The 13558-nt window shown below is 36.7% G+C and overlaps 1 protein-coding gene across 1 annotated transcript; it reads left to right on the forward strand.

Annotated features, from left to right (window-relative positions):
- LOC109708272 (uncharacterized protein SYNPCC7002_A1590) lies at positions 1086–9595 on the forward strand. The gene is made up of 6 exons (XM_020229942.1): positions 1086–1187; positions 1315–1505; positions 1602–1647; positions 7864–7946; positions 8037–8153; positions 9259–9595. The coding sequence occupies exons 2-6, from the start codon at positions 1323–1325 to the stop codon at positions 9328–9330; spliced, it is 501 nt and encodes a 166-aa protein (XP_020085531.1). The 5' UTR covers positions 1086–1187; positions 1315–1322; the 3' UTR covers positions 9331–9595.

Genomic DNA, 13558 nt, shown 5'->3' on the forward strand with positions numbered 1-13558 from the left:
AGTTTGCTGAAAAATCGGACCGAATCTACAAAAACGAAAAAGATGGCCCACTTTCACAAAACCCCAAAATTAGTGGATTTTTTAAGCAAATTGGCCTTTAATTTTTTATACAATATATAAAATATTTAATAATTTTTATTCCTTAGATCTTCATCCAACGGTATAGATTTTTAAAACCCGCCAGGTTCGGGTTTCGAGTTTTTGGTCGGGTATAGATATGGGTATGGATTTTTAAAACCCATCGGGTTCGGATCCGGGTTTGGGTTTTAATTTGATTTTCGGGTTCGGGTTCAGGTTTTTGAAAATCTGGCCCGTTGACATCCCTAATAGGGAGAATATAAGTACGGAATACGGTGAATCATTCACCGTGCTTGAACACGGTGAATGGTTTACCGTGTCTAGAAAAAATATATGTATTGCGAAAAATATAAATGTTGAAAAAGAGAAGAAAAAAAAAAAAATGAAACACCGTGTTTGAACACGGTGAATGATTCACCGTGTTCAACTTGCCAAGCAGGCCCCAGCTCGCTCATGTGGTGCTTGCGTGGCGCCTGCGTGGCAGGATAGGGCCATTTTTTTAAATATAAATTTGTTGGGACTAATTTTAAAATAAATTTTTTTCAGGAGACCATTTGCAAAAAAAAACTCATATTTTTATTATCTTATATAATATTCATAACTAATAAATTTATTAATTTATTAAATTATTTTTAATTAATACTTTGATGTTAATTAATTAGATAAATTATTTTTAATTTAAAATTATAACACTTATTCATCTTATTCCAATCTAACTATTCAAATATTATTTATCTTAGTAGGAATAAATTTAATTTTCTTTTAAATACAAAAAAAATCTAATTGTTGCTTATATCTAAATTTATATTTATTTTTTAAATAAATAAATTTTTATTTATATTCGAATCAAATGCAGCGTAAGAGAAAACCGCACCACAGGTGGGTGACCACTCTCTTTTGGAATCCGCCCCGTTTGCATTCTGATTAAACCTACATCAACATTCGGGCCCTCCGCTGCTCCAGCTTCGGCAAAAGCTAACCGGTTCCCGAGCACACTCCATCCTCCTTATCCGCTCGTTCCCACCCTACTGCTCACTCCGCCCCCCGCGCCCGCTTCGTCGCCCGCCGCTCCGAGTCCATCTCCGTCCGCCAGCTCCAGCGCCCTCTCAGTATATCATCATCACCATCATCATCATCATTCTCTTCCGTCCGTTAATCCCCACCACCCCTTCCCCCCTTCCAAACCTCTCTTCTCAATTTCTAATGCTGTGATGCTGCTGTCTTGTTGTTCTGCAGTCGAGTACATGCGGCTGCCGGCCAGCCAGTACTCCGTGCTGGACGCCGAGCGCATCGAGCGCGTCGACGACCGCACCTTCCGCTGCTACGTCTACCGCATCAAGTTCTTCGCCTTCGAGGTCTGCCCCGTCCTCCTCGTCCGCGTCGACGAGCACCCCTTCGGCTGCTGCATCACCCTCCTCTCTTGCAAGGTACCTTTTACCAACCACTCCTGCTCCTCCCCCCCTTGCCTTTTTCCTTTTTCTTGAATAATAATTTCGATTGAGAAATTCTTGCCGAAATGCTAGTTGGAGGGCTCCCCGCTCGTCGAAGCTCAGAATGATAAATTTTCAGGTAATCTTCGCTTTCTGTACTGCGGCTCTCTTAATTTCGCTTCAAGAAGATTCATATCGAAACGGATATCTATCTCGTAGAATTGCCAAAGATCTGGTTTGTTTGTTTGATGGGGGAAAGTAGCGGAAGCGGCAGTAACGAACTTTCAACTTTCTGCGGATTTGTTGTATCAAATGGCTTCGAAAGCAATGTCGACAGAACTATGTTCGACTGAACGTCAGCCCTCGGTTTGGATACTGTTGGTTGTTTCTTAGCAGACAAGGAGGAGATCATTGTTGATCCGAGGAGATCAATGCCGCTAATACCTTTTAATAGGAGCCCATATAAAGCTTTTTATTTGTGGACAGCGTCAAATTAGCTTGATTGCTTTTGTGCGCCCTTGAACTGGAAAAGAATAGGTTGGGTCTTATGTAGGTCGAGTATTGTACGATCCCAATAGTGCTCCTGTGTGGAGAAGGATCCAACTTTTAGAGAGCGGAGTGGCCGGTTAAACTGGGTTGATTAGGAAGTGGTTTGACTGCTGTTTCGGTCGGACTTTAAGAATCGTTTCATGAAAAATTTGTAAATTGGGTCGTGAGCTGGCTAAAACGGCTGGTTGGTTAGCCCTGTTAGAATGAAAAGCAAATAAGAAACACTGCAATCTGTGCATTGTTGTTCAAACTTTGAACCTTCCAGATAAAAGGTGAGACAACTAGCTCTGTTAGCACGACAAATTTACACGTGTCAAATTAACTATATATTATAATATAGTTCAACCCCATTTCAACCCTGGTTGAACCTCTAATCCTTAGACTCTTTGGTGGTTCGATGGCTGGGTTAGTTCAAGGATCTTGAAGTGGGTGGACTTTCTTTTGCCCTTCCCACCACCCTTAACTCATTTGCGTACTTCATTTGGGATTTTATTTGATTCTTCATTTAAGAGTTCTAAGCATGAATATCGATAATGTGAGTTTAAGTCTCCTGAAGTTTGAGAACTTGAATTTGACGAAGATAGGTTATAGGAAGATAGGAGTGTACGGAATTTGTGGTGGCTAGTTATTACAAGAATGTTGGTTGGGTTGTTGGAATGTTGAGAGAGGATAGTTAGGTAGGTTTTGGCTGTAGGGGAGGATTAGTTTGAGCTTGAACAGGAGTGGGTTTGTTGGGATTGATAGTAAATAATTAAAGATCATATAAGGTGGGATAGTTTGCTAGTGGTGGACTTGAAGTTAGGGTTTTAGAAGAGGAATAAGTTGGGTTCTTATAATAGTAGCTATAAGTTTGCTGACTATAAATAAATGGTTGGTGAAAGCTTCAGTTGGATTTTGAATATGAAAATTGAAATTGTGGGAGAATAGAGTGGGCAATTGAATCTTTTGAAAAATTGGTGGGGAGAGCGAATCTCATCAAATGAAACTGTTGGCTTGAAGGATAGAAACAATGTTAGCATTCACCTTTGTGATTACATAAGTAACCAAGAAAAAAAATGCACCGTAAGTTTAGTGGGCTTAGCTTGTGGGTTGCAGTAGATAAATTCGGGAAGCCTAGTGAACCAAAAACTGGTTAGTTATTCAATAATTGAGGCAAATTTCGGTGCACAAATCGAACAGGATTTTAAAAATATATATCAGTTTATGACAAAATATTAACTAAATGAGGAGTATATAACAGTTCAGTCCAAATATTATATGGCATGTGAGCATGGAGTAGGAGAGTTCAAATCATGTTTGTCGAATGCTAACGTTTCCTCTATGTTGTGCAATTATTTTGCGGTGTGTTGCAACAAGACTAAATGATGGACCTCTTCATGTGAAAATACAGATTGAAATCTTCTATTCACAAATTCACCTTCATGGTCACTTTGGAAATCATGAATATTTAGTATCAAAAATACTATATTGTAGAAAATTAAAAATTTTTAATTTTTCATGCACTTTATATTTCTTATAGCAAGATCCAAGAAAATTTTCAAACATAATTAATGAAAATGACAAATTATTTGAATCCAGAATGAGATAAGATTAAAAACATAACACGAATAAAAGGTTGATAGATTTGTGGTACATAGGCATATAGATAAAGCAGTTACAAATAAATTTTGCTCTAAGGTAAGGATTAAAGTGAAACTGTGACTAAAGTTTGAAACCTTAAATGGTCAACTTAAAAGCTAACCAACCAAAATAAAAGTTGATTAAAAAAAAAGACTAAAAGTTCAAGGGCTAGTGGTGAAATTTATCCAATTCTTTAACCTGTAGTATCTCCATTTGAGAACACTCCAGGGCATTCTTTGGGGTACATCAACCAAAATTGGATTCATATCATTTCTTGCGTCAAAGCTGCTGTTCCTGCAATCTCGCACAGTATCCAAACTAACCCAAAACTATAATCCTTGTTTCTTCTCTTTCACCACTCGACACTTGTCCGCTATATTCCTCTCTCTCTTCCTCTCTTCTCTCTGTTGATTGTAATCCTCGTTTGTTCTCTCTAGCTTTATCTCTCCCGACATATCCTATTATCCTTTCTCTCTCCTCCACGAGCTAGTTATCTGTAAAGTGGATGTTGATCTCTAACTATTAATTTCTAATTATAGTAAAAATGTTGAAGGAAAGGAGGAGGAGGTGGTGCTCCAACCTTGCCACCATTGATTCTTCAACTTCTCCCCCTTTATTGTAAAGAGAGAGAGTGCTTTTTTTTTTCTTTTTATTTTTGTATGTTTGCATGCATGTGCTGTGGGCAGAGAGGAGGGTTGATGCTTAATGTTATAAATATAAAATCAAATGTGATAGATGTGATCTACACCATCTAAAGATAGTGTAATTGGTCAAAATTATCAGCCCAAGCCCTGGTAGAACATGTAGAACCATGCTGAAAATAGCGAGGAAACCTTTTTTAAGGTTTGCAAGTGAAGCTTTGAGCCTTTCACTGCATTAGACTTGTTGATACTTGATCAAGAAAAAGTGATTTGAGCACTCTTGCTTGGAATCAGACTTCCATCTTTTCCCAACCCCTATCTCCAATGCTTCACGAGAAATAGAAGCAGTAGATTGACTCATTATAGTTTGAAGGGGATCAAACAAGAGAGTATGATTGATCTGTAAGAATACTATGATTTAGAAAAGTGAATCGGACTGACCGGTCAAACTGGGTTAATGGGGAATCGATTTGACAGCTGGTTTAGTTCAATTTTAAGAACCTATTTTAGCATATAACCAAATCAAACAGGTCCAAACCACTTGAATTGGCCGGTTAACTACAAACCTGTTGGTTCAAGCAACCTGGTTTGGTATATGGTTAAGAATAAAAATTTTATTTGTTTCAAGGAAGGTTCGAACCTGCATCCAAACCAAAGGCAATTAATAGATTAACTACTGGACTAAGAAACTACCGGACTAAGATATGCTTTCTTATAACAAGTGGAAATTCTATATAACATATTAATCGAGTTAATTTTGTTAGAAAATATATTTGTAATCATATTATATATTTATTTGTTTATTTACATGTATTATTTATTTATTTTTATATTTATATATTTTTATATTTTGACCCTACTTCAACGTCGGTTATCAGTTTGATGGCCGGTTCGGTTCTCAAAACATTGATAAATACAATCAAATTAATGGCAAGCCTTTGGTTACTAATTCGCAAAACACCTTCATATTTTGAATTGGAACATGCGATTTGATTCATAGATGTTATGACAAAAGCAGAAAAGATCTAGTTAGTAGGGCACGAAAATATTAAAAGAGAATCGAGAAAGAGAAGGAAAATAAAGCATACAAATATTTACGTAGTTCGGCCGCTAGGCTCTCTGTCCGTAGGCTACGATGGTGCGAAGAATTTCATTATAATCAAAGCGGAGTACATAAAACGTCTCTCTCACAAACTTTAGCCCCAAAATGCACCCCATATTCTTGCCCATACGCCGGGCCAAATCGGGAGAATAAAGTGTATATTTATATTAGAAAAAAAAAAAAACCCAATAAGACTATAAATAATTTCAATAAGATTAAGCATAATTTAAACTTAATGGGGTAACCAAAACAAAATAGGGGCAAATCTTGCGGTTCAAAAATTCGAGACATATCTAACAATCTTTACCTTGCTTGAATTCTCCGTTTTCTCCACCAAAAGTCCCAAAGGCTCCTTAAATGCTGCTGCACATTTAAACCAAGCCTGTGGAATATTAACTTTGGTCATCAAAATAGGCTTAATAAGCAAACTGGCAGTTCTAAAGTGTCAATCTTTTCATTTTCCAGTAATGCTTCTTGCAATATCTGTTGCATTAGAATGATATCTTGTCGAAGAGCGAAACTACTGAATCGATCAAGCATCTCGGTCTCAAATTTTGTCAACATCTTGAATACCCAAACGAAACGGTTGGCTTCGATACCGGTTTGTTATTACAAAACCAAAAAAGATATAGTTCATCGGGCACAAAAATACCAAAAGAGAATCGAAAAAAGAGAAGAAAAATAAAATACACAAATATTTACGTGGTTAGACCACTCCCCTACGCCCAAGCGAAGATGCAGCAGAGACTTTCATTATAATCGAAGTGGAGTACAAAGATGCCTTCCTCACAAAACCCTAGCCTCAAAATACACTCCATATTCTTGCACATCCGCCATACCAAATCAATGGAATAAAGGGTTTATTTATATTAGAAACTAAAGCCCAGTAAGACTAGGAATAATTTCAATAAGACTAGGCATGATCTAAACTTTAATGGGATAACCAAAACAGAATAAGATTAGGAAACCTTGTGGTTCCAGAATTTGAGACATATCTAACTAAAGATCATGAGTGAATTGGAACGGCAAAATGAGCAATCCCATGCTAACCTGTTTACTCTATTCCGGAACCATATCGAGAGCAATATATACACTTATATTTATGTATATTCATGTATATGTATGCATATGTTTTGTGTGTATCAAATGCATGTTTTCTATTCCTATAAATGCATGTCAATGTAGACTACACCCATTGTACCATGTTTTAGAGTAATGAAGAAGACATCGTCATAGCACTCAGGAAAGAAGGTTTTATAGCCTGTGCTGTGATACCATAATGATCGTGAGAAGCTTATCTAGTTTGGGTGGTGTAATATTAATAGTTGAATAAATTATTCAAAGTAGATACAAGACTAATTATTAATGAGTTCTAGGTGTACAAAGGCAATCAATACACTAGCACATTTAGCACCAATATTTGGGACATGGAATGAAGCTCTATATTCGGATGGAAGAAATCATGAATGAGAGAAAGTATATTAACAAAACGCCTATAAGTGAAGAAGCCAATAGGGAACTAAAGCCCTTGTAATGTGCACTGTGGTTGGCGCTCCGAACTGCAAATGTGGTTGGCTAATCTCATATGCAGTGATTTAAAACCCCAAACCATTTACTATCCTGAAATATTGCTGGGTCACAAGTCACGGGTCAATGGTCATTGGTTCAACTAGTGGTTCAGCTACTGGATTGAATGATGTCAGCATGACATTATAAATATTTAATTATTATTTTTTCATACTAGATATATAAAAAATATACTAAGTATAGTATTCTGTATTATTTTAAAATATTATTGTATTATATATAATTAAAAATGTATCCAAAGTGTAGATTATTAAAAAAACTAATGCATGTTTTTAATTAATTATTGAAATAAAAATAAAAAGAAACCCAGCTAGTTTTTGTAAAATTGGGCCAGTTCACTGGTTGAGCCACTGGTCTGAACAGGTCTAAATGGATTTTAAACTAGTTCATTTTATGGGTTGAACCAAACTAGTTGGGCACTAGGTCATGGTCCAGCCGGTCCGACTGGCCAGGTCAACCCGGGTTTTAAAACATTGGTCATATGTTGATGTTGGGAATACTGCATTTTTATTCATTGACTTGTGAAGTCTCGTGATATGGAACTACCTAAGAAATTGGATTTGCTGCTGATCTATATCTGAGAGATAAAGCAGTCTCTCTCTAGGGAAATTCTGCATTTGCATATTTAGCAAAAATCTAAGATAGTTGCATAGGTTTTTGAGTTATTTGTTAGGGCTAAGCTTTTTGCTTGGTTCTACTTGAGAACACCTTGATTTTGCAGAACATCATAATCCCATGCTTCTGTAGTTAAATTTTACATCTCCTTAGTAGCCTTCCTTACTTCTACCTCTGAATGAAACTATTTATGCCTTCTTTTCAGGACACCTTTGACATTGATTTGCTGTGGGAAATGCAGCTTCCATGGTGAATAAAGTTTCCTGCAACGAGGATATGCTAGATTCGGCATTCCAGCCACTCACATCAGAGACTCTGATCGAGGCAATTCTCATACTTACATCTATGGCTAGAATTTTGTTTAAATTTTTATTTTGTTATTTGAGTTTCTTTTTTTATTATGATGATGTGCAGGTTACAATTGAAATTCCATTTGCATTTCGAGCAATACCAGTGGAAGTGATTGAATCAACTGGTAGGCAGGTCCTTGAGCAGCTATTGAGAATAATGCTTCCGCGATTTCTTAAGCAGGTAATATCAAGTTTCTTTACTACAGGCTCAAGTATATACTTTGCTTTTAAATGAAAGCAGAACATTGTGCAACACAGGCTATAAATGGAGCCATTGATTCCATATATCAAACTCTTTATCACAAGAAAGGGAGAAAATTAAATAATGTTAAATTTGTGGTTTACTCGGAAACTATTCTTGGAGTATCTGTGGTTGTTTAAATTTTGTGAGTAGTATGAAGTACCTTTCTTGTTATCAGCAGGACCAGATATACTCAAATAAGAAAATAAATGTTATCATGTAAAGTGCTGAGGTTACCGAGATGAGGCCACCTAGATAAATTACTTTTTGGGGTATCAATAACTAACGGCATAACACCCTGTAATAACTTCCAAACTGCACCTTGGTCAGCAGAATCTTTTTTTTTTCTTTAAATTTTCTTTAAATTTTTTTTCTTTCATGTTCATGTTTGTTGACCCTGTCTTCCTTTTTATATATAGTGTATTTTGTTTTCATCCACGACCCACTGCAGTCGGGTTTTTGTTGTGACTGCTTTCTTGGCTTTTGTTGCATGTTAACCACACGAAAATAGTAATTTCACTGTGGAAACCAACAAACAGGGTTGTTTCTGTTAAGTTGGTTACTAGGCAAGGGCGGTCACTTATCTCTCTAGCTATGATGTTCAAATTTTGGAATTGGGCACCATAGCATACTTGTTTAAATTAAACAGAAAACTACTCAAAATCTCATCGAATGCACGATGTGCGTCAATGTTTTCTAATTCAACTCCTGTGCTAGAGACCTGTATATATGTTCCTTCCAAGAAAAAAGTTCACGGTTTATTTTTTCTAGGAGTGATTGTAGGCAGGATTCCCTTGACTATGTGCATCCTGCATTGTAAATTTTATGGTGATGTACATCATTGAACTCTCTTCGAAATCCTGAGCTATGTTTTGCTCTTATGTAACCAAAATCTTTTCTGTTCTTATTAGAGCCACAAAGTATCGTTGTGGTAGCCAAACCACTTAGACATATTCTGTAGATAAGACATTTGAATTTGACTCTGCATGTGGGAATATTCGGAGCATTTTTGTCGGTGCTCTTTAAATTACGTTCTTTGTTTCAGCTAGTAAAGGACTACCAAGCATGGGCTTCGGGTGATACCTCGAGGCAGCCACTCGGCACCGGTGAAATTTGAAGCAAAAGGCGCTCAGAGAACTCTGCTCTGTAAGCCTCCACCTCTGCTCCTGGTTTCTTTGACTTTGTTAAATTATTCATGTTTATGTTAATTATGTAGTGCTCAGGTATTTGCTTCTTAAGTAGTGTACAACAAAAACTGAAATTTGATGAACAATTTGTATTCCTATGTTCGTCTTCTTTTTCTTCATTTTTCTTTTTTTCCTGTATGAACAGTTTTTAGAATCTCAGGAATCAAAGCTATGGTGATTGTCATCTACTTGTAATTCGAATTAGCCATATAAAAATTGTCATCCACTAGTAATCAAACCTATGAAAATTGAATTGGTTATCACATAACAAAATTATTTTGTGTGGTACATTGTTCTCATTTTGAAAATTGTTATTATCAATGCCATTTAAATCTTTTTTTATCATATTTTGAACTTTAAGCCACATATAGAATCTTTCCTGTAACTAAATGTTGAAGATTCTCTTTATTCATATGGGCTATGTTTCTCATTAATTCAGTATTTGTTTGTCTCTTTTTCTTTGCACCTTACTATATGTAAAATAACGCCTGTTTTGTGATTATGTCATGTACACCGCTTGTGGTTTTTTTTTTTTTTTTTTGTATAATTTTCTGGGAAAAATGTACAAACACGCCTAAACTTTAGCTCTTTTACAAAAATATGCATTTGAACTTTCAATTTTGATAATTACTTTCTCTGAGCTTTATCAAATAGTTTAATAGGTTACTCTCCTCCATCGAAATTATTATTAGACTGCTGCTTTTATACATTAGAATAGTTTATGTTTTGAATTTTATAAGATTATGTGTAAGATATACAATCAAAGCGGTTGTATTATTAAAAATTTCAATGAAAATTGAACTATATAATAAAATTTAGTTGCTAAAATTAAAGTTCAAATATTTATTTACAAAAGAACTTAGCGGTTCTCTATCACATTTTGTCGGATCGTTGACGCTAGCTATTAATCTCAAAAGCTCAAGCTGTTAGAAATATACAATAAATTCACTTAAAGTGTACAGATACAGCGTCCATGAGTCTCAATTGTGATTCGGTCGAACCGGCTTCAGGCCACTTTGATGATGACTCTGCCCATTTAGCCTCACACCATTTTGAACATGATTCGGTCTAACATGACCTCCTGTCACAGGGCAGAATGCTGGCTTATTTAAGCCAACATATTTTCTATTTCTTTTCTTTTTTTTTGGGAGGGGTTTTGTCGGCATGAATGGCACGTGGATAATTAGAATAAGTAATTAATATCTGTATTCAGTGTATCCGTACATATCGTGCACTACTTTTTCTTTCCCATAAGAGAAAAAAAATATTGTAGGGCGAAAAAAAAAAGNATCCAAACTATAAACCCACGCGGCCACCAATATAAAACCGAACAGCATAAGCATCACGTCAACCGATTTTCCCATCAGAAAACCATTAAAAAAAGCGATCCAAGAACAGGAAAAATAGAAGCGATCTATTACCAACAAATCCCCCCGCCTCCAAATCACTGTATAGCGATCAAATCCCTCCACACAGAGGGAGAAACCGAATCAGCGAAATCGGTTCTGCTACCCCGAAACCGATTACGCGTCGCGGGAACGGTTTAAAAATGGGGGGTTTCGAAGGGAAAGAGCAGGGTTTCGATGGAGCGGCCCCTTCGATCCCCCAAAACACGATCGCGAACTTTAGAACACCTAAAAGAAAAAATTGCAACAATTGATTCCCGTGTGATATCAACCTAGGATTTTTTTTTTTTTTTTTTTTTTTTTTTTTGGGGGGGGGGGGGGGGGGTTGGAAGAAAGTGGACAAAGTTGTCATTCTACGGTTTGAGGGTTAACGTGATCTGGACGTGAGAAGTGGGCATTGTTAGCTAAAGTTCCTTTTTGAAGTTAAAAGAGATCATTTGGGGGACTGAATCATAAGATTGTGAAAATATACTAGTCAACGAAATTGTAGATTGTTGACAAATAGAAAGGAGGTGATACTGAAACGTGCAGGTGGAGGCGCTTGGAATCATAGTTGTCCAATCTGATTGTTGATCACCAATTTTCCTCCGACACCTCTCATTTCCGAAAGTTCCCTCTGACGGAAGGTGCACTAACAAAATAGAAATAAAAAAAGCTCTGTACTCAGATCTCGGAATGTCAATGAGCCGAACACGAGCAAGTTGGAATTAGTTCATGTTCGTGTTCGTTTGTTTATTAAATGAGACTAATTAATATGAGTTAGCTCGTTAAAATATTGAGTTGAAAAATTCAGCGCGTATTCGGCTCATTAATAATACGAGATGGCTCGCGAACAGCAATGCGATTCAGCTGCATTTGTTCCAGTGCTTTAATTTAATGGTAGTGTGGGGTGTAGGCTAGAAGCTTCTGTATTTGGAGGAAAAACTTTTATTAATAAACAGCTGGTGTTGTATAGGGAGGGTCAATACAGTGGTCCGGGGTTTGATCCTCGGGTGTGCGTTTTTTCGGAAATTTAGTTCCCAACCTTCCTTCGGGCTGGGAGATTTTTTTTGCGTGTGTGTAGGGTAAGGGTGAAAACCGTCGGAAATGGTTAGATTTTAATAAAATTATATTCACGTCCATATTTTTCTTCAGAAATGGATATATGTTATATGCTAAATTTTTATTATCATATTCGTTTGTTGGTTGCCGATTGTCCCGACCCTTGACTCAATCAAAGATCTTTCTCGGAAAGTGCGTCGGGGTGAGGAACGGCTGCGGATAGTGACCCTCGAAGTTTGCGCTTTCGACAGATCAAGCGATTCGGCTGACGAGGGATCGAGCCAGCTGGGTCCGAAAATTTTCACTGTAGAATCGGTTTGGCTGGAGGAGCCTAATATATGAACTGTGCAGGGATCAATGTTGGCAGAAGAGCCGAATGGAAGAAGTACAGTATAACTGGTCAGCTGAAAGAGCCGAATAAATAAAATACACAATGACTGGTCGGCTGAAAGAGCCGAATGCCTAAATATATATATATATATATATATTAATAAAACAGAGTGTACCCGAAGGGCATACAGACTCTGCAAATATGTAGTTTACAACAGAGTGATGCTCGTGGGGCAGATAGACTCTGCAAATGTAGTCTACAACGGAGTGATGTCCGTGGGGCAGACAGACTCCATGGTTCTACTTAGCGAACTACTCCTAGGAAAGCAGTAAATGCGGAAAAGAAAAAGATTATATTTAGACTACTCATAGAAAAGCGATAAAATTGCGAGGAAATAAGGGTGATCTTTTGTTCACGGGGAAAAGACTCTTATTACAGGCTTTGAAGTTACTATTTATAGTGATGTCTTCTCAGCCCACATTATTGGTCGGTTGAAAATAGTGGGGGGAGTGGTTGTAACCATGATCGTGGAAGTTACGCCCACTCCTCATGGAAGTTACGCTCCATTGTGGAAGTTATGCCCACTTCTCAACCGTTCCCGCCTAAAACCTTCAGGCGCCTTATTGCCGACTCCTGGTGTACCACATGTCCTTATTGGCTCATATGTGGATTAGGTCGCTATGTTAATTTCAATTTTGGCATCAACACCGTTAAAAGTATATATATATATAAAATTGAGCTTCTATGTTTTTAAAAGTACCAAGTTATTGGTGTTTATAAATTTTTGACCATTAGATTAAGAAATGTGCGATTAGAATGATGTGGGACCCCTAGGGTTGAGTGAGTGGTTGGTTGAATACTATAATCTAACGTTTTGCTATCAAGTTATGAGTACCAAGTTCTACTGTTTGCAAATATATCCCTGCCGTTAGAATCCGTTAGAAAAGTTTAGTTGACCATATGTTAAATATTTTATCCGGATTAATTTTTGACATTTTTACCCCTCTTATATTATTATACTATTATAACTTTTGGAGGGATATATTTGTGATATTAAAATTGAAAATATAAATAATTTTCTAACGGTTCTCTAACTGTAACTGACCAAAGGGACATATCTGAAAATATTAGGACTTTTGTAGGAATAACTTATGAAAGTTAAACTTTATACAGATATATTTGTAATTCACTATGTTTGCGGGAACCTGTATGCAATTAACCCTATATATATATATATATATATATATACGGAGCCCTCCGTGCTTCCATAAGTATCCTAGCAGCACTACTCTTCTCTCTCTCTCCTCTCTCTCTCCTCTCCTCTCTCTCTCTACTATATATATTATATATAGATATATAAATATAGCAGGAAAGGAGACG

This window comes from Ananas comosus, linkage group 3, assembly GCF_001540865.1.
Source record: "Ananas comosus cultivar F153 linkage group 3, ASM154086v1, whole genome shotgun sequence".
NCBI classification, from domain to species: domain Eukaryota; kingdom Viridiplantae; phylum Streptophyta; class Magnoliopsida; order Poales; family Bromeliaceae; genus Ananas; species Ananas comosus.